The 19334-nt window shown below is 41.6% G+C and overlaps 2 protein-coding genes across 4 annotated transcripts; one reads left to right on the forward strand and one right to left on the reverse strand.

The window, feature by feature from the left end:
- Positions 1–375: 375 nt before the first annotated feature.
- WDR83 (WD repeat domain 83) lies at positions 376–8785 on the reverse strand. 2 transcript variants are annotated; one of them, XM_067463742.1, is made up of 11 exons: positions 8699–8785; positions 8459–8509; positions 6446–6713; positions 5663–5783; positions 4869–4974; positions 4015–4063; positions 3796–3922; positions 3046–3113; positions 2407–2515; positions 1971–2085; positions 376–839 (listed from the first exon to the last, which is right to left on the reverse strand). In XM_067463742.1, the coding sequence occupies exons 3-11, from the start codon at positions 6546–6548 to the stop codon at positions 687–689; spliced, it is 951 nt and encodes a 316-aa protein (XP_067319843.1). In that variant the 5' UTR covers positions 6549–6713; positions 8459–8509; positions 8699–8785; the 3' UTR covers positions 376–686. The 2 variants fall into 2 exon arrangements, with proteins under 2 accessions (XP_067319843.1, XP_060620910.2); XM_060764927.2 differs by lacking the exon at positions 8459–8509.
- A 103-nt stretch (positions 8786–8888) lies between these two features.
- On the forward strand, positions 8889–17534 carry WDR83OS (WD repeat domain 83 opposite strand). 2 transcript variants are annotated; one of them, XM_067463743.1, is made up of 5 exons: positions 8889–9000; positions 12830–12935; positions 13927–14024; positions 17299–17378; positions 17409–17534. In XM_067463743.1, the coding sequence occupies exons 1-4, from the start codon at positions 8951–8953 to the stop codon at positions 17363–17365; spliced, it is 321 nt and encodes a 106-aa protein (XP_067319844.1). In that variant the 5' UTR covers positions 8889–8950; the 3' UTR covers positions 17366–17378; positions 17409–17534. The 2 variants fall into 2 exon arrangements, with proteins under 2 accessions (XP_067319844.1, XP_060620912.1); XM_060764929.2 differs by having other exon boundaries at positions 17299–17534.
- Positions 17535–19334: the final 1800 nt, after the last annotated feature.

Raw genomic sequence — 19334 nt, forward strand, 5'->3', positions numbered from 1 at the left:
GGCGCAGTGGGTTAAACCCCTGTGCCGGCAGGACTGAAGACCGACAGGTCGCAAATTCAAATCCGGGGAGTGGCGGATGAGCTCCTGCAGTTTCTCAAGTCACTCCTGACACGAGATAGATAGATAGATAGATAGATAGATAGATAGATAGATAGATATATGGCAAACATTTGGTAATTTGTTTGTCAGAGAACTGGGATAAGTAAGAGGTATGGATGGTCTGTGTGAAAGGGGGTGCAGATTTATGATTGAGAGTTGGTCAGGTTGAAGAATAAATAAGTTTTATATGAGCCAGTGTTGTGCTTATATTATCTTGTACAAATAGGACTTGCTAGCCCAAGAATTGGTTATTCAGACTTCCAAGCCATGAAACGGTTTGAAATTCCATCATAAGATCTTTTATTTTTTTTATTTTTTTACAAAAACTGTTCGTCACTGAATTGAAAAATGCATTAGGAACACTTTGTGTTCTGCCATCTTAAAGATGATCCAGATAGCAACTCTGCCAGGTCTTCTAAACAACAGTTGGTCCTGCTCAAGTCAGAGTCAAAACTGTGGTTATTTCAGGTCCCCTGCCACACTCCTCCCTGAAGGTAGCACACATCTTCTGTGTTTCTGAAGACAGAAATGCCAGAGGACGTCCTCTCTCTAGCTCAGGCCATCTGCTTAGGAAAGGACAACAATATTCAGGCAACTAGTCCTTCCTCAGCAACATAAGAGTCTTCCCTCCAGAGCTGGACCAGGCCCTCAGCAGCAGTGAGCAGGCAAGTCTCGGTGGGATGGAAGGACAGGGACTGAACTGCACTTTTGCTCACCGGTAAAGCAAGGGTCAGGGATCCCTGTAAGGAAAGAAACCAAACTTGTAAAGATTAGAAGAACACAAGACCTTTCCAGAGATAGCATGTACTTTAGCTGCACCTCAAGAAGGGGACTGCATGACTAATTCCCAGGCTCCCTTGTCTTCTGCCTGCAGTCAGAGATCTTCCATTCAATTAGACTTTCAGCAAGGAACCTGGAGATAGCTTAATCCACAGATGTCTTTAATGGGATTGTGCCTTGGTTGCCCCACCTTATATTGGTGCATTACTCAACTGTGCTGTATTTTGGTGCTTTTGTGTGTTTGTTTTAGTTTATTATCAGCTGCCTCAAGGTCCTTTCATGGAAGAAAGGATATAAAACAAATAAATAAGAAAATAGATTCAAATCAGGAGTGGCACTCACTAGGGCAACTACCTCCCATTACCCTTGAGATAATGCTGTCTCTCTAATCAACAGGGGCTTAGTGACATTGGAAGGGTCTTTGCACAGAGGCCAAAGGAATCTGTGTCTCCCTTCAAGGCCAGTTCCTAACAGTGAAAAGAGGTCCAGTGAATAGAAGAGAGACAGAAACAAATCATAGCCAGCATAAGAAGTGCAAACTACAGTCACTTGAGGCTAAATTAATGCAATCAGGAAGGCACAATCCCAGTTTAATTCGTCATGTGTAAATGGAACAAATGCTAGGCAATGTCTTGATTCTCCTGTTCACAAGAAAGCAAATGTTATTTTCTCATGGACAAATTAAAATGTATCACATTGACAAGGCGACAAAGAGCAAAATTGTAAGGCACTCTATAAACGACAACACAGATCACTATGATTTAGCTTTCAATTATCTCGGCCCTGTGTTAACTCTTGCTGCTTCCCTGGTTATGCTATTAGCTATTCATTCAGGCCAAACTAAAATAAGCCAGCCAAAATTAACTGCTATCGCTGCTTTCAGTCATGTAACGGATCAAAACTCTTGTGTTTTCTGTTGAATTTATAGTAAATCTGAAAAACTGCCTGCACTGACAGATCCTGTCCTGTCCAAGAAAGGGGAATTAAATCTCAATGCACTATAGCCAGCCACAACACCAGTGGCTCTTTCCCCACGAGGCAGCAGTGCCACAGTGCTGTCCAGAGGAAACTCCCCAGGGAATTCTGCTCACCTCAACCAGGTCCCAGAAATACACCTTCCCATCCTCAGAACAGCTCCCAACATGTGTGTCTCTCTCACTCATACAGCAGTCCATCTTGTATGTTACGTTTTTGTGGCCAGTATATCTACAGAGAAATCAGAGTAGAATTAAGAGAAGACCTGCTCATCTCAGCCAGGCTTTCTTCACTCATCCACTTCAGTCGTTACCAAGTTAGAAGAAGGCAATCAAATGATCTTAGTCAAAGATAGTGACTGGCTCTTACTCACAGCGCATTTGCTGAATGTATAAAGATTGATATTGCACAAGTCTCTTTTTTTTATACTCTTACTTGAAGACATCTATTAATAAATAGCTGAATACAACTCTTAGTAGTGAAAAAACAGCACGCCTTTCTAAGTGCTACTGATAGTTTTGAAGGATAGGAAAGAATAATTATACTGCTTACTCTCCTAGTAGCTCGCCTGTCTCCTTGTCCAGCAATCGCAGCGTAGAATCCAAACTAGCCACCAGTGTACATTGGCCATCTTTGCTGAAACACACACAGGTGATTGGGCCTGCAAGAAAAACAGTTGGGCAGTCTGGGTATCGGTATGAATGGCAAGGTGAGGATGGAGAACCATGTAGCCTTCTAGATCTCATGAGAGTACAAGTCCCGGCTGTCCTGACCAGTATGACCAATGGTGAGGAATGCTGGGAGTTGTATAACAGTGACACCTAGATGGTGATTATTGTTCCTTATGTGTAGAAATGCAAGTGGCTGTGCAACTCCATTCAGAACCTGCTGCTCCTAGATTGATGACATTTTCCTCAGAACTAAAACTTCTAAAGAGCGAAAAACAAAGGATGATGGTTTTGGGGGATCAAGAAAACTGTAATTTAGTGGATTGTATAGTCTGAGTATAAAGGCTGGCAAAAAAGATACAAGATACTCCTTTGTAGGATGTAATCAACTTGAACCTGAGGAACAACCACTGATAGAAAAGCACATCACTTCTCCAAAGCAACAGAGGCAAAAGTAATGTAGCAAAAATTGAAAACATAATTCTAAAAATGGTGATTGTTGCATCAAATCTGCTGCACTTACTTCCAGTGTAATCAGAGTAAAGCTCCCCACTACGGAGGTCATAGCGCCGGACACGCCCATCCACAGAACTGGGGGAGGGGGGGAAAGGCACGGGAAGTTAGCAATATGACATTTGTTGGAAAGGAAGTACTAACCTATCTGCAGCACAAGGTCTTCAAATCACTTGATACAAGGAGAGCACCATACAAACCCCTTTGCTATAGAAAAGTGAATATCCTACACATGTTTGCATAAGTCACCAATATTGGCCTACAGAGAGGGCAGATATGGGGCCATCTCTGCCCTCTGAAATGAAATGGCAATAGGATCCTTCATAGATGTGGGGGAAAATCTTGTTATCTAAATGTAAACCCAGGCTACTCTCCTAAAAACAAAACAAACAAAAAGAGAAAAAATAAAAGGAATTGGCTGAGCAGAACACCAAACATCACGAGAGATAGAAAAACAGGCTGCACAGGCAGGAATATTTAGCAAGCAATATCTGAGTGGAAATATTAGGGTTTTTTTTTTTACTTTTATTACAGCCACAGGAGTTATTTGAGCTGTTTCCTGTTACTTATTGAAAATTGATAGGTGAATCAAATAAACAGGGATGGACTGCAAATCCTTATAGGTCCCAGTATGATCTGGACCAAGCAGACCAGGGAATTAACTTTTATTATCATCATCAGCTTTGTGTATATTCTGCCTTACTACCACAGTGGGATTCAATTTTTTCTACAACACCAACTTCGATCCATTTTTTCTCACCCTGTAAGGATTTCATGGTCGGACACCTTCAGACTGGAGACACCATCCTTGGCCTCGTCTAGTATCTGGATGGGGTCTGATCTGCGCGAGCGACAGTCCCAGCAGCGGACACTGGAGTCTATGGAACCTGCATGAGAATGAGGGAGTATGGTAGGCACAGCTCAAACCAAAATTTTGGGGGGCAGCAGGGAAGCAGGCAATAAGGAAAGAGCTTCTTACCAGATAGGATCACAGTTGCCTCCTCGTTGAACTGGACACAATTTACCTTCTGCTCAGAGGAAGAAATAAAGAGTTTAGTCTTTTGCTACTGTCTCCCAGTCTACAATCTACTTTACCATCCTTAGGACTTGGATTCATGGGTGGAAGCTGACATGCCCTTTCTCCATTTCATCAGCTTTCTAAGCTTCACATGAAGCATTTCTACAGCAACCATATGAACCCCTGGAATCTCCCTTCTTCTATCTCTAAACCCCCTGTAAGCCAAATAGTTGCATTTAAACCTTAGAGACTAATGAACTTCCTTTAGTATGAGCTTTTGTTGGTTATAACACACTTCATCAGTATGTGTATTATGTGAAAGGTATTTATGTATGAATATGTACATCTATACATGCACATGTATGTCAGGAAATTAATTACAGCATGAGCATTCTCAGGTAATGGCCTACTTCATCAGATGGGGAATTGTCTGGAATTTATTTCTCTCTGATGTCCGTATCTACAATTCCATCCAAAACTAACCAAAACACTCCATTGGATAAAGTGGGCTATATCTATGAAAGCTCAAAGTATAATTAATTTGTCAGTCTGGAAATGGTTTCTGGGGGCAACAGACTACCATAGACAAGATTTGTTAATTTCTTTCTTTGACACTCTCCCATAGTTTATTCTCTTGTCCAACAACACAAACGGCTTCTTTAGACAGAGAGAGAGATCCAAGTTCCAATATTCTCATTTTCATGATCCAAGGCTCTCATCCTGCTACTGTATTATCACCCGCATGAAGCCGTGAGGCTTTTATTGCACCCCTAAGGGACAATACTGCCACCCGTAATGGTCAACACACATCTTACCCCTGCATGGCCACGGAACTTGCGGATCACCTGCCCTGTAGCAACATCCCATAGCACCACTGTTTTATCTGCTCCACACGAGCAAAGCTGGCTGTTATCAAATGACCTGTGCATGAAAAAGAAATTGACAAAAGTTACACATGGACAAAACAACATGAATAATGTTTCCAGGCAGCAAAGTCGTTTATTTTAATTCCTTAAAATTTATTATCAAAACTGAATATGCAATTCCCAGACTTCCTTGAGTAAGACTGATCTATCCTTTAGGGGTTTTTTTCAGAAGCAAGTTTGTAGTCATTAGGATGAAAATAGGACTGATAACATGGGCTACAAAAGTTGGAGTGAGGATTGAACAGGATTTGTTATCATCATGAGATGGTACTTTGCTCTTCAAGTTTCCAAGAGAAGCAGAGTAAGTTCTTTCAAAACAAGAATTTACATTTCAATTTCATGTACTACCAAAACTTTGATGGAGAAATAAATTTATGTTAATGGTTATGGCTTTTTGTTTGTTGGGTTATTTGCATTCTTGCCCCCAGTGGCGCAAGAATAGTCAATATTTTGCTTTTATGGTGAAACTGTGTGTTCTACATAGCATAGTATTTCGCAACAAAACAACTTTTTACGAGAGAAATTTCAGTAACCGAACTTCCATTTATTACTCTGCTTATAGCCATGTACCCAGAGTAAAACAATTCTAGTGCATACACCACCATCTAATCTTATGACCATCTCAAATTTTCTGAAGGCGTTTCATGACACCTTCCCCTATTTTTAAAATTGATCCCGCTTACCCTGCTGCATCCAGGACTTCATAGCCATGGCCACTGTATGTTTTAAGAAGTGTTCCTTTGTGAGGGTTCCACAGCTTAAGCGATTTGTCGCTACCACAGGTGAGGCAATAATTTCCATCCACTATATTAAACAAAGAGGAAACATAATTGATTGATCTTTGTTCAGTCCACTAGACACAATAATCTGTTATATTTCATCACAATTTGCCCCAAAATCACAAAATTTCTGCCCTAGAAAGCTCAATTCCTCATCTTATTGTGTTTGTTTTCTTGATTTAACAAATGACACAAGACTTACAATTACATACTAGACGTTATTTTCATACTAGGAAATTGCCTTTTCATTTCTCCATCCCTATCAGCTAAACATTTTCATTGGGATCCTACAGGAGCATACAAAGCATAATGCTTTCCCCACACAGAATAGTCTGTTGCTCTCCATCTAATAAAGACAATAGTACATATAAATCACATTAATGTAAAAATGATGTCAGTATGCATATCGTATAAATCTAACTTGAGTTGATAATATGGTCCATTATCAGCTACCTGCACAAAGTATTTTTCATTTCATTTTACACTCTTCAGTTACTTTTGAGTGAAGTATTGAAAATGTTAAGCTTTTCTTCTTTTTAAAATGGCATGCTGTTTGCCTATTCTGCTAAAAGCAGGATATCTGTCTCCTACTTTTGGTTCTTGGTTGAAATGCAAAGTACCTTTCTTATACCATTTTAAGGATGGCTCCCTTATTATGCCACTTTAAAGGACAAAGGGCACACTCACCATTGAATCTCACTGCTCTGACAGCTCCCTGTTTACATTCCAGTGTAGCAAACAGTTTCTTTGGAAGCTCAGGCTTTTTGGGCTTGGGCTCTGGAAAGGCCATGGCAAATACAAGTAACTTCTGGTATGCAAGAACGTATTCTCCTCTATTATTGATGTTGCAGCTACAGTCACAGCATGATCTCAGACACCAGGAATATCCCCAACTGATTGATATGATTCGATTGCTTCTGCTTCTGGTTATTTATTCTCTTCAGAGTGACACCACCTGGTTGCAGAATAACAAATGCAAAGAAATCAGTTTCCAAGGGCCATACTATTCAAACAACTAGCTTCCTCACAATGGTGAAACAAATGGAGAATCCATTCTGATTACAAAGTTGGATCATCATACAAAGGTAAGCACCAATTGCCTAAGTTGCTGCCATTCTTACAGCCTACCCACACACTGCAACTATTCTGATTTGACAGAGACAGCCCCAATTAATCCTGTTATCCCACTTTCTTATTTAAAAATTGTTTCTTTCTCCTCCTTTGTTTTAGCAAAGTTCAAACTACAAAACTATGTAATTTGCACATAATTCACTCAGAGGAGGGAGAAGCGTTAGAAATATACCCCTTTGGAGCCTTTTTATAAATACTCTGATTACAAAATTTTGAAGCAGAAAATTTTATAAAATATACCTGCAGGCAGATGCATCTTTTTAAAAAAAAAGATAGACAAAGATGCACATACACAATATAATGAAGTTCATATTTAAATCCCCCTTTCTCCATACCTCACCCTTGGATCACATCAGAAGCACTGTCAAAAGAGCCTTTGATAAATCACATTTCCTCTGACACATGGCCAGCCTACAGCCGTATATGGAGTTCCTTCCTTCAAGTGTCCTTTGGCATACTGGCACATCTCTCATGCTTAGCCCTTAATATGATTTTAATTATTTCAACTTTAAGTGGCTGAGTCCATTAGTCCCTTAAACTTAAGTAACTGATCTCATCAGTTCTTGAATCTTCAACTCTTCTAGCATTAACAGTCTGCTTTTATCCAAATCTAATTTCTTTCTTTGCTTCACCTGCATTTAGCATCAATTATGATCAATTATTCACTTTTCTGTAGATTGTCTGTGTAACATCTGCTGCTCCTGTATCTATATTTAAGTTGTCAGCTACTCTACAGACAGACTTTTTTTGGTTGTTTTTTCGTTCAGTCACTTCTGGCTCTTTGTGACCTCATGGACCAGCCCGTGCCAGAGCTCCTTGTCAGCTGTCACCACCCCCAGCTCTTTCAAGCTCAAGCCAGTCACTTCAAGGCTACCATCCATCCATCTTGCCCTTGGTCGGCCCCTCTTCCTTTTCCCTTCCATTTTCACCAGCATCATTGTCTCCTCCAAGCTTTCCTGTCTTCTCATTATGTGGCTGAAGTACTTCATCTTTGTCCTTAGGAGGAGTGAGCAGTCAGGCTTTATTTCCTGAAGTATAGACTAGTTAGATCTTCTCGTGGTCCAAGGCACTCTCAGAACTTTCCTCCAGCACCACAGTTCAAAAGTGTCTACCTTCCTTCACTCAGCCTTCCCTATGGTCCAGCTCTCACATCCAAGTTACTACAGGGAATACCATTGCTTTGACTATGCAAATCTTTGTTGCCAGTGTGATGTCCCTACTCCTCACTATTTTATTGCTCATTGCTTTCCTCCCAAGAAGTAAGTGTCTTCTGATTTCCTGGCTGCAGTCTGCGTCTGCAGTAATCTTCATTCCCAGAAATACAAAGTCTGTCACTGCCCCCATGTTTTCTCCCTCTATTTCCCAGTTATCAATCATCCGGATGCCATAATCTTGGTTTTTTTAATGTTTAAATGCAACCCAGCTTTTGCACATTTTAAATCCTGACTGATTTAAAATGCAAACATCAAACTTAAAAGTAAAGAAAGGATTATGTGAAAAAAATGACTTTGAAAGTATTTGGAGAAAATTTCTAGAAAAGGCAAAAGGAAAAAGAAAATGGGAATTTACCTCCCAGTGAAGAACTGAACTTTTGGTGGAACTTTAAAAGAAAAGATGGCTCTGGAGAAGAGGAGCACAAGGGTGAGTGTAAATAAAAGAGAGGGGAGTGTATAGTACATGTCTATATAACTGGGTTTTTTTCTCAAAATAAAAAAATATTCTAAAAAATAAAAAAAAATGCCACAGCAAGAGATTCAAGTGTGTCTGTGTTACTCTTCCTCTTAAGCCGCCTCCTCCACTCCAAGTTACCTTTGAATTCGAGGGGAGGCAGCGAGTCGGAAAAGCTCCTGCCATTTCCACAGGGTCCGCTCCGTTCTGCCTTTAATGTCTCCCAGGATGCCTCTCCGGGGAAGAGAAGCCTGTCTCGCCTAACCGGAACACAAATGCGCGGGACTCGGGGTGCGGCATCCTTAGTCTTCCCCCGTGAGGAGAAGCGGAAGCTGGAGTGGTAAAGGAAACCCGCCTTCCCTGAGGAGCCCTGAGACGGGCCGCGAGGGTGGGATGTCCAGCAACAACATGGCGGACCCGCGGCGGCCCAACCGCGTCCTAAGGTCAGATAGTGGGGGTCAGGGGTCGCCGGGACACGAAAGGGGTTTCAGTCTCTTAGGAGGGGCCGCTGGGGCTCGCGCCGCCCCCTCCGCGCGGCAGGCCTGAAGGGTCACTATGGCAACGCCTGGGCGCGCGCGGCCTCTCCTTTACCACCCAAGCAGAGCTGGCCCTCTGAGGCGCTGGGCAGAGTGCGAGGCGCCAGGGAAAGCGGCAAGGACGTTGGGCGCCTGGGCCGAGCCCGAGGGCCGAAGGACATCCCCGCCCCCAGGCAGCGTGGCCCGCATTTCCCAGGGGGTGCTCTCGGGCACAAGGCCTGGCAGGAACTAGGAGGGAAGGAGACGCTTGGCCTTGTCGCGCGGGAATGCTTTCAACTGCCTTGATTCCCACACTCTCGCCCTCCAGGTTGTGAGCCTCGGCTCCCAGGAGCCTCAGCTACTTGGGCCAATGAGTGGAGTCTCTGGGAGCCGAAGTCCAAAAACCTCCGGCCAGCCAGAGCTTGAGAAACTGCTTCAAAATAATAAATGTGTTTCAGCAAGTTAGGAGCCCCCAGTAGCGCAGTGGGTTAAATCCCTGTGCTGACAGAACTGAAGACCGACAGGTCGCAGGTTCGAATCCGAGGAGAGGACGGATGAGCTCCCTCTGTCAGCTTCAGCTCCTCATGCGGGGACAGGAGAGAAGCCTCCTACAAGGATGGTAAAAGCTTCAAAACATCTGTCCCCTGAGCAACGTCATTACAGACAGCCAATACTCTCACACTAGAAGCGACTTGCAGTTTCTGAAGTGGCTCCTAACAGGACAAAAAACAAAACAAAACAAGCAAGATGGACCCGGTTTGAAATGGCTGTTTCTCTGCAACCACCAACCACCCCTGAATGACACACTCACCTCCTGAAAAAGGTTGGGCAGAGAGTTTCAAAGGGATTAATTACGTCATGAATAACTTCTGCTATCTTGATGGCATTCTATCTTAATACTTGCATATTGCAAGTGGAGCCCCTGGTGGTACAGTGGGTTAAACCACTGAGTTGCTGAACTTGCTGACTGAAAGGTGGTTCAAATCCAGGGAGCAAGGTAAGCTCCCACTGTTAGCCCCAACATCTGCCAACCTAGCAGTTCAAACCTAGCAGGAACCCCTCGATGCACAATGGGTTAAAACCTTGTGCTGGCAGGACTAAACACTGACAGGTTGGAGGTTCAAATCCAGAGAGAGCATGGGTGAGCTCCCTCTGTCAGCTTTATCTTCCCATTCAGGGACATGAGAGAAGCCTCCCACAAGGATGGTAAAACATCAGAACATCTGAGCGTCCCCTGGGCAACATCCTTGCAGACAGCCAATTCTCTCACACCAGAAGGGTCTTGCAGTTTCTCAAGTTGCTCCTGACACACTCACACACATACACACAGCCAGCACAGTGATTTGTTTGCTGTGTACTAATCCTGTTGTGTATCAAATAATAATCATAATAATAATAATAATGTATTTGTTACTTGCCTCTCTTTGTGGCTCAAGGTGGGTATGACTTAGGTAAAAGAGTGATGTAGAACAAAGAACTATCGAAATACGTACAACAAATACAGGTAAAATGCAGCTTAAAATTTCTCAAGTCACTCCTGACATGAAAAAAAAAGTTCAAACACATGTAAAAGAGTAAATTAATAGGTACCGCTCTCACGGGAAGGTAACAACTGCGGTCCATGCAGTCATGCCGACTACATGACCTTGGAGGCATCTATGGACATCACCGGCTCTTTGGCTTATAAATGCAGATGAGCACCACCCTACAGAGTCAGTCATGACTAGACTTAATGTCTAGGGAAAACCTTCATCTTTACTATACTTCAAGTGCATACATTCACAATGGAGGACCTTCTTCCAGCGACACTAGAGGCACTCTGGTCAAAGGAATTTTAGCATAATGACAAGTTTTTAACTTTGTTAGTGGTTTTTTATACATTATAACTGTATTCTCAATTTTCTTCTAACACGATAAATAAAACTGCTAGATGCCTCTCCCAGCACTAGCCCCAGTCATCCATGAGATAGTGACCCCGCAACACCAGGCCTAATGAGATATTCTCCATTTTCAGTTATTATTTTTTTACATTTGTTTCTGGTTCAAAATGGTTAGTAACAATTGATGACTCATTGCCATTTGTAACTTTTTGTGTGATTGTAACATGTTGCCATCCTGGAATATACTGCCTTGCAATTGGGTCCATAGTTTTTGAAACACCCTGTAAAATTGGGAGATTTGCCCTTCAGGATAGATTAGATCTGTCCATGCTAAACTTGTAGCGTAGCAGCAGGCTGTTGCTGATGTGATGTACAGGAGAGGCCTTCATAGAAATGAAAGAATGGAATTACTCAGTTCTGAGATGGGCAGCTCAGGATCGCTTGGTGTTTAGATGCTACTTACTACTGGCTGCATTGAATTAAGTTGATTGTTCAGTGACATCTGGGGCAGCAGGTGCCCACCCTTATCTTGCCCAACCCGTTCCTCAATGTGGACTCTTCAGTGCAAGATGTCATACAGTCATCCTTTTTTTTCATGTCAGGAGCAACTTGAGAAACTGCAAGTCGCTTGTGGTGTGAGAGAACTGGCCACCTGCAAGGACACTGCCCAGGGTATGCCTGGAAGTTTTATCATCCTGTGGGAGGCTTCTCTCATGTCCCTGGATGGGAAGCTGGAGCTGACATATGGGAGCTCACCCTGGTCTCCGGATTTGAACCGCTGATCTTTTGGTTAGCAGTCCTGCTGACACAAGAGTTTAACCCATTGCACCACCAGGAGCTCCTGTAATCCTGACAGATGGCTGTTCAGCCTCTGGCATGTTCACCTTTATTGGCTTTTTATGAAAACAACATTCCAGTTAAGTAAAGTAGCTAACTTTCTGTAAAATACAGTTTCAAAGAGTTTGCATGTGAACAATTTGTGTTAACATTCATTAATCATATAAATATTAGTATAAATTATGAGATCATGATTCTATATTTTACGTATATGGTTTTTAATCTGTTGATTGATATGTGTTTTAATTGCTTATATAATTAGATTCTGATGATGATGATAATGACGACGATGATGATGATGATGATGATGATGATGATGATGATAATAATAATAGCAACTTTATGTTTATACCCTGCCTCCATCTCCCTAAAGGGACTCGGGGCAGATTACAAGGGGCAAGCCTGAAAAAAACACAGATTAAAACATAGTGCAGTAAGTAAAGTCAAAAACAATATCAAAATATCAGAAACAAAATAAAACACATCACAATAACACAGCACAACATCATAAAAGCAATCCCTAGGCCGATCAGTAAAAATACTAATCTCAGAGGGCTAAGAGTTTCTGCAATAGTTTCTGGATAGGGCTAAGGGAAAGTGCAAAATCCAATAGAAGTTAGGACTGGAAGAGTAATGTCATTTGGCATAAAAATGCCAGGGCTATAGGGCACAGGGCAGAACTAAAGTACAGGAGCTGTTGGTAAGTTACAGTTATATTTTGATGAGATGTGTTTTGTTGCTTAGCTGTGTGGCATTGAATTTTTACCAGATCTGTAAGCTGTCTTGAGTCCCCTTTGGTGTCAAGAAAAGTGGGGTAGAAATGAAGTAAATAAATAAATAAGAAATGAGTGTAATGTGGCAATTTTATCCATCCATCCATACACATACAAACAAACATATGTTATACAATCTTATTATAAGCAGAGAATGTGCTATTGGTGTCTTGGTCTTTAGTTCAACGTTATTGCAGATAATGTTAATATTTTATTTTCCATCCTGATTTAATGCTTTCTCCCCCCACTCCATAATTTCATTTGTAGATACAAGCCTCCATCCACAGAGAACAACCCAACCCTGGAAGACCCTACACCTGACTACATGAATCTTTTGGGAATGATTTTTAGTATGTGTGGCTTGATGTTGAAGGTGAGTAGTGACCAGTAGTGGCAAATTGCCCATCCCCCACTCACCCGTTCACTTGTTCACCTGTAGGACATCATATTGTAGTAATAAGATCCATTGCATTTCCTCCTTTACTGTTTTGAATTTGAAATGTATATCCCACAATTTAGGACTTCTCTATTTCCCTGCCATTTTGGGAGCATTCCCTACAACATTAAAATGATAGAATGGTATAGAGCTGGTTTAGAGTGCCAATGTGGTGTGGTTGAAGCGAGCCGGCAGATTTGGAAATTGCCATCATACTACCCAAATTCATTTCATTTTGCTCAATTGCAACACAGAATTTATATGCAACATCATAAAGGATGACCTTGGTTTTCGCTAAATGGTTTAAGAGGTTTTAACGGATTATGTATTTGTATGTTTATTTTGTTGATGTTTAATGTGCTTTTATATATTTTGTATTGCAATATTGACACTAAAGTGGCCAATCTGTAAGCCGCTCTGAGTTCCCCTCAGGGTGAGAAAAGTGGGGTATAAATATGGGAAATAAATAAATAAATATTGGTCCCATTGTATTAAGTAAGGCTTTCATACAAGCCTGGTTCAAACAGACGAGGCCCATCTAATCCACAATTCTTTTGAAACAGTGGTGAATTGGTTGTAGGTAAAAACATCCCATATAATCTTCTTACTAGTGGGAAAGATTTAGGGAACTCCAGTGTTACTTAGTTTGATTTCAAAAAAGGGAAGTTCTCTAAAATGCAGAAAATGGTAAAAAGAAAGTTGGTGAAAAAAGCTCCAAGAGTCATATCTCTAAAAGATACTGGAGACTTAATCAAAAACATAATAACAGAGACTCAGTTAGAATGCTATTGGACATAAAGTAATTTCTGTATTCACTGAGGATGCAGAATGATGTGTTAGATAAATGTGAAACACTTGCATTAACTATCATCTGGTAGGATTATTGAACTCATTGCATCTCTTATTACATTATTCCATGGTGTTTCAGTTAAAGTGGTGTGCCTGGATTGCTGTCTACTGTTCATTCATCAGCTTTGCCAACTCTAGAAGCTCAGAAGATACTAAACAGATGATGAGCAGCTTCATGTGAGTGATGCTCTTCTAACTCTTTATTCCATACTTTAACTGAGCTTCGGATCCCTTTATTGTGTCCTGTGTCTTACCACTGCTATCTGACAACACTTTGGTTAAAAACCTGGGGATGATCAGTCATCCTAACTGTAGTATGCAAAGGTGTCAAATTTTCTTTTTAAATTAACAATGAAGTAAAATACACCTTTACTAAGCAGCCTCCATATCCACAAATTCTGCATCCAATAATTCAACCATCTGCGCTTTCATTTTTTTTGTTATCCAAAAAAGTAAACCTTAATGTTCCTCCCATTTTATGTAAAGGACACCATTTTACTATGTCACTGCATGTAGTGGGGCTTGAGCATCTAGGGATCTTGGTATCTCTGGGGGTCCTGGAACTGAACCCCATTGGAGCCCAATGACTCACAGTAATGTTATTGCACATGGAAAGTCTGACTTCCTCTTTCACTATATGCCATTATTTTTTGACTTAGATAATGCCTATTCATGCTCTCATTTTCTTCTGTATGTACTGTAATAATACCAAAGTGGCTGGCTTGGATTTTTCCTTCTTTTGAATACTTTCCCAGAATGCTTGCTATGTTATACTGCTGCTGAAAAGAGCTTTTCCCTCCCCATCATCACCACTAGAAGAGAAACTTGGCACTTCCGTGGCAGAATTATTATAGCAACTGTCAATGCTTATGTTTACTTTGAATTTTTCCACTATGTGTATGCCCCCAATAGGGCAACATGGTAGATCGTGATTGAAGCAAAAGTGACCACGGGGTAGAAGTGATGGGGCTGGGGTTTTAATATGTTGTGATGCACAGTCGAGTTGTGTACAGTCTTTAAAACTTTGGGTGCTTTCATTAGCATCTGTGCAAGAACCCTGGTTTCCCAGAGTCATAATTTGTTTGTAAGGACCAGCATGTGTATGAAAGAGCCTTCCATTGCAGCAGAGATGAGATTGCACTATAATCAGACTAATAGAGTAGTAGATATCCTGGATATACTTGTCTAGTCTCTTCTCTGTACACATGCTGTACTGCCAGTTATTGACAATACCAAAATTCTCAAGGTCTTTTGTGACTGTCTAGCTTGTGAAGCTTCTATAACCTCCTTTTGAAAATCTATCCTGGTACCTCTGCCCCTGTTATCTTGAACATTTGGGGCTATGGCTTTCTCAGTGGAATCAATCCATTCTCTTTTCCTACTACTTAACTTTACTTAGCATTATTGTCATTTTTCAGTGTGTCAGATTGTCTCATAGTGTGTCTGAAGCCTCAGTTTAGTAATTTCTAAAAATAAATGTTTGATTTACTCAAAAAAAAAAAACAATTTCTAGTGAGAAATGTTTGATTGCTCTAGAAGCACATTTGCAAAGAAGCAAATACATTCTATCAGTGTTTGCTTTGCTCTTGTTGTTGCTGTCATTGTGTATCTTCAAGTCACTTCTGACTTAATGTAACCCTGAAGCAAAGCTATCACAAGGTTAATGGGGAAGGGAGGTGGCCATGCCATTTATCTGAGGCTGTGAGTGTGAGTTGTCCAATGTCACCCAGTGGGTTTCCATGGCCAAGGAGGATTTCAAATAAACATAGCTAAACATTCAGGACATACAAAAATTGAGTGATATAATTATTAAAAATATTTAAAACATAAACTTTTAAATGAAAACAGACCATAGAAAATCAAACACATTGTGCAAGGGTCTTTCCCCTTTAGCAATCTGTCTTCAAAGGCCTTTCGAAACAAAAATGGTATTTCACCTGCCTGCAGAAAGATAGCAAGGAGGGTGCTAGTTTAGCCTCTTTGAGATGGGAGTTCCTAGGAGCAGCCATTGAGATGGCCCTCTTCCATATTCCCACCAGATGTACCAGTGAGGGTGGTGGGACAAAGAGAAGGGCCTTCCCAGAGCCTCTCAAATCAGTGGTTCCCAACCTGTGGTCCATGGACCACCAGTAGTCTGCAAGAACTAAAATATGGTCCGCGGCCTCACCGTTAATACACTGTTGCAATGAGACCAACTGGTCTCGTGAAACCCTCTTATAGTGCCAAGGTTTATTAAACATAGTTTTCTGTGGGTGAGCAGATGGCAACTACTGGATGGCACATGTTCTGTATCGGAAACTAGAGCTGATGTGATCTATCCAATGCAGTTTTCTGAATCAGCATCCCAAATAACAAAACCAAATCTAAAGTTGACTAAAAGCTGATTTGTAACCCTTTTGGTACTCATGTAGAAGAGTGGACCTTGGACAAGTGCTCCCTGGTAAAAAAAAAAAAAAAGGTTGGGAACCACTGGTGTAAATCTTTTGCTGTTGAGCACTTCTTCCTTTCCTGAAGCCATTTCCTAGCATTCTGAGGAATGCAAAAAGACCAATGGGCTATCATGGGCAGATCAAGGCACCTAATTTCTAAATCATTTCATTCATTGCTCCCTTTTCTCCCTCCTTTAGTTTTTTATTTTCCTGCAACCAGCAGATTGAAAATTTCTATCTCTCTCTTATTTCAATAACTTACTTTAACATCACCTGCTTGCATGGGAGATTCGCATAGTTGTCTCATGGCTGCTACAATCCCTGGTTTTATGGGTTTTGGATATTGTGCTGTATGCTGAAAGGTCTAATCATCAAGTCATTGTTTAGTTTTTCTTATTCGTTGGCAGATTATTTTTAGAATTTGCATTGATACAGTCTCTAAAGGTTGAAATGGATCTGTTAATTTATTTATCTGAAATGTTTTGAGAGCAGTTTTCACTTCACTTTCTGAAATAATGTGTTCTTTTCCTAAAATGTATACTTTGAAGGAACCTACCTTTTCAGCCTGGCAATGCTAAAGGAAGGATTTTTGAGGCGCTACAGATCAGAATGCTGGGAAATGGTGCTTATAGCACTCTCCAAGTTGTAGGGCATATTGAGAAAGGCAGCAGGCGAGATGCCTTGCAGTTTAGGATCTCAGAAACTAGTAAATAGGATGCCAACCGGTTGTTGTAGTTGCTTGCACTGCTTCTATTTCCTTCATTTACCTTCTGCATTTTTCCAGTGCTGGGACTAATTTCCTGCTTTTATATTGCTCTAGGCATATGCAAAATGCACATGTTTCTCATCAAGTATGGTGAGACATCACATAGTTTTTTTCCATTCTGAACACATGCTTTAGAATTCTTAGATCAAATGTAGAGTTTGGTTGCCATTACTATTTGGATAGCTACTTCCTCTATAATTTTGTGCATTCTGTTCTGATTCTTTTCCCTGTATTTTTCTCTCTCTCCTTCCTCCAGGTTGTCTATCTCTGCTGTAGTGATGTCCTATCTTCAGAACCCCCAGCCCATGTCTCCTCCTTGGTGAAGCGCTAACCGTTCTTTTTCAGACTTCCTCTTGCAAAGGAGAACTGCCCTCCCTGTTGACAGAGGACCATTTTCTCAGGCAATGCAGATCCACTCTCACAAACTGTGGTGTTGCAAAAGTATTGGAAGAACTCATTTTGACATGTCAATAAAATTATTGTTGGGAAAGATCTTTGGCTACAATGCCACATTGTCTTTGTGTGCGCATAGTGCATTCCGCTTGAATTCCAGTTTAGCTCTCAGCTTAATAATTCTCTTTTGTCGGCTCTCACTGTACATCCCAGACTGCTTGGGCTGTTTGTCCTGCTGAAGGAAGAAACAGTTTTGTTCAGAAAGAGCAACGTGAACTTTAATAACTAGTTAAAAGAAGAACGGCTTTCAGGACTGGGGACTGAAGCTAATTAATATACAGTAGAAATGCTCTTCTAGGCAAACGTCTTCTGTTGTATGCATTTCCGTAGTAGTTGGCAACTTCCCATTGTAGCCTGCAGCCAGAGCAGGGGGGCTGCTGAGGCATGTTACCAAATGACTTCTCACTCTATTGCTTTAGGCATCTGCGGTGACCTTTCTAAACGCTGGCTTGTTACACAAGCCTTGGGATAGTAGAAATCTGTCTTTCACTTCATGGATCTGAACAAAGATGAAATATTTAATCACTTGAAATTTTACAAAATTAGTTACATCTTGTATGCCAGGGTTGTGTGTGTGTGTGTGTGTGTGCGTGTGCGCGCACATACTTACAAGAGTGTGTGGTTGAATGGTTGCTTTTATGCAATTCAGTGTGTTTATGACAATTCCACTTTGTGAATGTATTCAGCATATTCTGAACATATTGAAAGGTGGGACGATGGAGTCAATTTGGAGATTTTACTAGCAATTCCCTTTCACACAGACAGGGATGATCAATTATAAAGCAAAAAAGTCTTGAAGCAGCACCACTGTGCTTTGCTTGAAGGCAGCGTTCTTTGTCTAAGGGCTGGAATGCAGCTGTTGATTCATGCCTCTCCCCCCCCCCCCCTCCTTCCCCCATGTTGCTTTTCTGGCTTCTGCCCAAATCCTCCTCCTGCATTTCTTTCTTGCAAAGGGGAGTAAGGCGGCCCCATTGGCCTGGGAAGGACTGGGATATGAAGGGAAGGGTGGGGGTGGGCTGCAGACCAGGACTGAAAGACATTACCTGTGGTAGGGAGGAAACCTGATCTGAGATCATAGGAGAATAAGGGCTGTGGGGGATTTCTCAGTAGAACCAGTGTGGGGTGCGGGGGAGAGGCAGGAGGAGGGTTTTAGAGTTTGTATTTGTAGGTGGCTTCAGAGGAAAGAAATGGCCAAATCTTTTCATGAGTATTCCTTGCCTAAGGAAACCCTATACAGTTCATGGTGTCAGCATAAGGTGACAGACCACTTGAAAGCATGCGCACACATCGGGTACATTCATAGAAAGGAACAACCGAATTCAGAGACCCATAGCATAAATCTGAAAGATCCAACTCTACTCATGTCCTCTGGAGGAAGTACAGTATATTCAAACTCACTTTATAGGGGTTACTTTTGGATTGCTGCCTGATTTAACAGGCTTTGCTACTGTGCCACAAGAATTAAATAAGTTAAGCTTTGCATAGAATCAAAGAGTTGGAAGAGACCTTGTGGGCCATTCAGTCCAACCTCATTCTGTCAAGAAGCAGGAAAATCGTATTCAGAGCCTGTTTAAAAGCCTCCAAAGGAGGAGCCTCCACCACACTGCAGGGCTGAGAGTTCCACTGCTGAACAGCTCTCACAGTCAGGAAGTTCTTCCTCATGTTTAGGTGGAATCCCCTTTCCTGTTGTTTGAAGCCATTGCTCCGCGTCCTAGTCTCCAGGGCAGCAGAAAACAAGCCTGCTCCCTCCTCCCTATGACTTCCCCTCACATATTTATACATGGCCACCATGTATATGGAAGACAAACACTTCACCGAATATTTGGTAATGGTGGTGTC

This window comes from Anolis sagrei, chromosome 2 (genome assembly GCF_037176765.1).
Source record: "Anolis sagrei isolate rAnoSag1 chromosome 2, rAnoSag1.mat, whole genome shotgun sequence".
NCBI lineage: Eukaryota > Metazoa > Chordata > Lepidosauria > Squamata > Dactyloidae > Anolis > Anolis sagrei.

Coding starts and splice junctions, on each gene's coding strand:
- WDR83 (XM_060764927.2), bottom strand. CDS start 6,548: ATGGCCTTTCCAGAGCCCAAGCCCAAAAAGCCTGAGCTTCCAAAGAAA. Junction 4,975..5,662: donor GAAGTCCTGGATGCAGCAGG/GTAAGCGGGATC, acceptor TTTCATGCACAG/GTCATTTGATAACAGCCAGC. Junction 3,114..3,795: donor GACCATGAAATCCTTACAGG/GTGAGAAAAAAT, acceptor CCCCTCCCCCAG/TTCTGTGGATGGGCGTGTCC.
- WDR83OS (XM_060764929.2), top strand. CDS start 8,951: ATGTCCAGCAACAACATGGCGGACCCGCGGCGGCCCAACCGCGTCCTA. Junction 9,001..12,829: donor CGGCCCAACCGCGTCCTAAG/GTCAGATAGTGG, acceptor TTTCATTTGTAG/ATACAAGCCTCCATCCACAG. Junction 12,936..13,926: donor TGTGTGGCTTGATGTTGAAG/GTGAGTAGTGAC, acceptor ATGGTGTTTCAG/TTAAAGTGGTGTGCCTGGAT.